This window comes from Triticum aestivum, chromosome 7B (genome assembly GCF_018294505.1).
Source record: "Triticum aestivum cultivar Chinese Spring chromosome 7B, IWGSC CS RefSeq v2.1, whole genome shotgun sequence".
Classification (NCBI taxonomy): Eukaryota; Viridiplantae; Streptophyta; class Magnoliopsida; order Poales; family Poaceae; genus Triticum; species Triticum aestivum.
The window spans coordinates 128,518,824-128,521,219 of record NC_057813.1 but is presented as its reverse complement, the minus strand read 5'-3'; the positions used below and the strand labels follow the sequence as shown (position 1 = coordinate 128,521,219).

Below are 2,396 nucleotides of genomic sequence, written 5' to 3'. Positions count from 1 at the left end.
GTCTTAAGCCAGTCTCAGCTAAGCCAGCCCCAGCTGCTACGCGCGCCAAACAAGCCCTACTACCCTAGTAGTACCAAAGGTGGGGCGGTGCCAAGTCTAAGGCCAATTCCACCGCGCGACCCTATCCTGTCCGGCCCCGTCCGTTTGGGGTAAAAAGGACAAAAGAGGCGGCCCAACGCGCAGCCTCAAACGGACAAATGTCCGGATTCCGTCCGTTTTCGACCCATCCCCAGCCCAAACTTGCGCTCGGTTTGGGGTGAAACGGACGCGCGCGGACGGCCGCGACGCACGCCCTTGTCCCCCCCGTGGCCTGCCTGTCGGGGACACTAGCAGTCCCTCCGCTCCCAACGCTTCACCCTCTCTCCCCGCCCCGCCCCGCCGCCGGCGCCACCTCTATTCTCCGGCCGCCTCCTCATCGCGCAGCCCCGCGCCGTCCATACCAAACTACGTCTCGACATGGCCGCCACCACGCCCGCGCTTCGGCCATAGTTTTGGTCGTCTATCGGGGGAGGTTTGGCCTTCGCCGTCCTTGCCGGTGGCGGAGGGGACACGACTGCCGGCGACGGACCAAGGCGGATTCCGACGAGAGCTCCAGAGCGGCCAGTAGCTAGCTGGCAACCATCCCTGCTGCGTCGAGGTGATCATCGCGGCCTCTTCATCACCACGACTGGAAGGTGTTCCACTTTTTGCCATCAAAGGTATGGACAGTGGATTTTCTTCGTCACTTCCTTTGTTCGTTTTCGGCATCGTTCGAAACCCTGCACTATCATGGGATGAAAGGAAGCTTTGGGAGGTGATGACTGCTTGTGTGATTATGCACAACATGATCGTCGAGGACGAGCGTGATGAGATTATCTTCGACCAAGGATTTGATTATCAAGGTGAAAATATTGAGCCCCTGCACCAAGACCCGACCACAACAGTTTGTCCAATTCCACCGTGAGATGCATGATTGGCACACTCATTTGAATCTTCAAAATGACTTGGTTGAGCATGTCTGGGATCACATTGGCAACCAATAGATGTATTGGTCCAATTTAGGTTCAGTCAAGAAAATTTCGATTTGGTTGTAAAACTATTTTATTAAAGACAATTTCAGTTGAGTTGTAAAACTATTTTAATTTTCAGACAAATATTTGGGTTGGAAACTAGTTTTGATGCAATTTGGGCATTTTTGGCCCTAACGGACAGGATGGGGCAAATGGATGCGGCCGCGTGCTGGGCGCACGGCCACCGTATCCCAGGACAGGCCCGGACACGACCCCAATTTGCTACCCAAACGGACAGAAACCGGACAAAACGGACGTCCGTTTGGGGTCACGCGGTGGAGTTGGCCTAAGGAAGGAAATAGCAGCAGCGAGATCGTGGAGAAATTAAATGAAGTGCCTTGCATGCAAGGCTGACGGCTGGCTGGTGCCCGCGCGCACGGCACCCATGGATGCAGCACGTACTACATATACCCCACGAACTCCCTGGGTACAGGACACACACCATCTTTCCCTCTCCCGACGTCAGTCACCTTGGCATCACACCGATATATCCAGCTGATCCTCCCGCGACACCGTTCTCCCACCCCTCTCTCTCCTCGATCGTCGGCCGGCCGAAACCATCAATCCATCCATGGCCTCCAAACCCGCGGACGCGGCAGGGAGCCAGCAGCAGGTGAAGGAGGAGCCCTCCATGGCGGACGTGTACAGTGGCCACGAGCTGACGCCGCTGCAGAAGCACGCCGCCTTCTTCGACCAGAACAGGGACGACATCATCTACCCCTCGGAGACCTACCAAGGGCTGCACGCCATCGGGTGCGGCGTCGTCGTGTCCACTGCCGGCGCCGTCTTCATCAACGGCCTCCACGCGCCCACACTACTAGGGAAAAGCCTATACACAGAATCTTACCAGCAGCGCGGTTCAAAAAGGAGTGCTGCTGCTAACTAGTAGTAGCGCGTGTCCTGTAAACTCGCTGCTGATAAGGATTTAGCAGTAGCGCGCTCGGCCTAAAACGCGCTGCTACAAATATTGACCGGCGGTGTTCACCTAACTCTAAGTAGCAGTAGCGCGGTCGCAAGAACCGCGCTACTGCTAAGTGTGTAGTAGTAGCACGCTTTTTCCGGGATCGCTGCTGGTAAATTTCAAATTGCCACACTTTTCTGTCCCAGTTAGCAGTAGCGCCGTATCCCAAAGCGCGCTGCTGCTAAATCCTTATCAGCAGCGCGTTTTATGTCCCACGCTACTGCTAACCCGCACCAACCCAACACCTTTCCCCACCCGTCCCTCCCCTCCCCCTCCTCTTTTCCCTTCCCCCTACCTCCCCCTCCTCTCTTCCCTTCCCCCTACCTCCACCACATGCTCCCACTCTCACTCTTCTTCTTCTCCTCAATACTTCTCCCCCATTACTC

General features: G+C 56.2%; 1 protein-coding gene across 1 annotated transcript in view; it reads left to right on the top strand.

Annotated features, from left to right (window-relative positions):
* The first annotated feature begins 1,620 nt into the window (after window positions 1-1,620).
* LOC123162591 (probable peroxygenase 5) overlaps window positions 1,621-2,396 on the top strand; it is a 12,858-nt gene continuing 12,082 nt past the window's right edge. Inside the window, exon 1 of the mRNA XM_044580363.1 lies at window positions 1,621-1,856. Coding sequence (XP_044436298.1) covers window positions 1,621-1,856 — 236 coding nt within the window. The remainder of the gene's footprint in view (window positions 1,857-2,396) is intronic.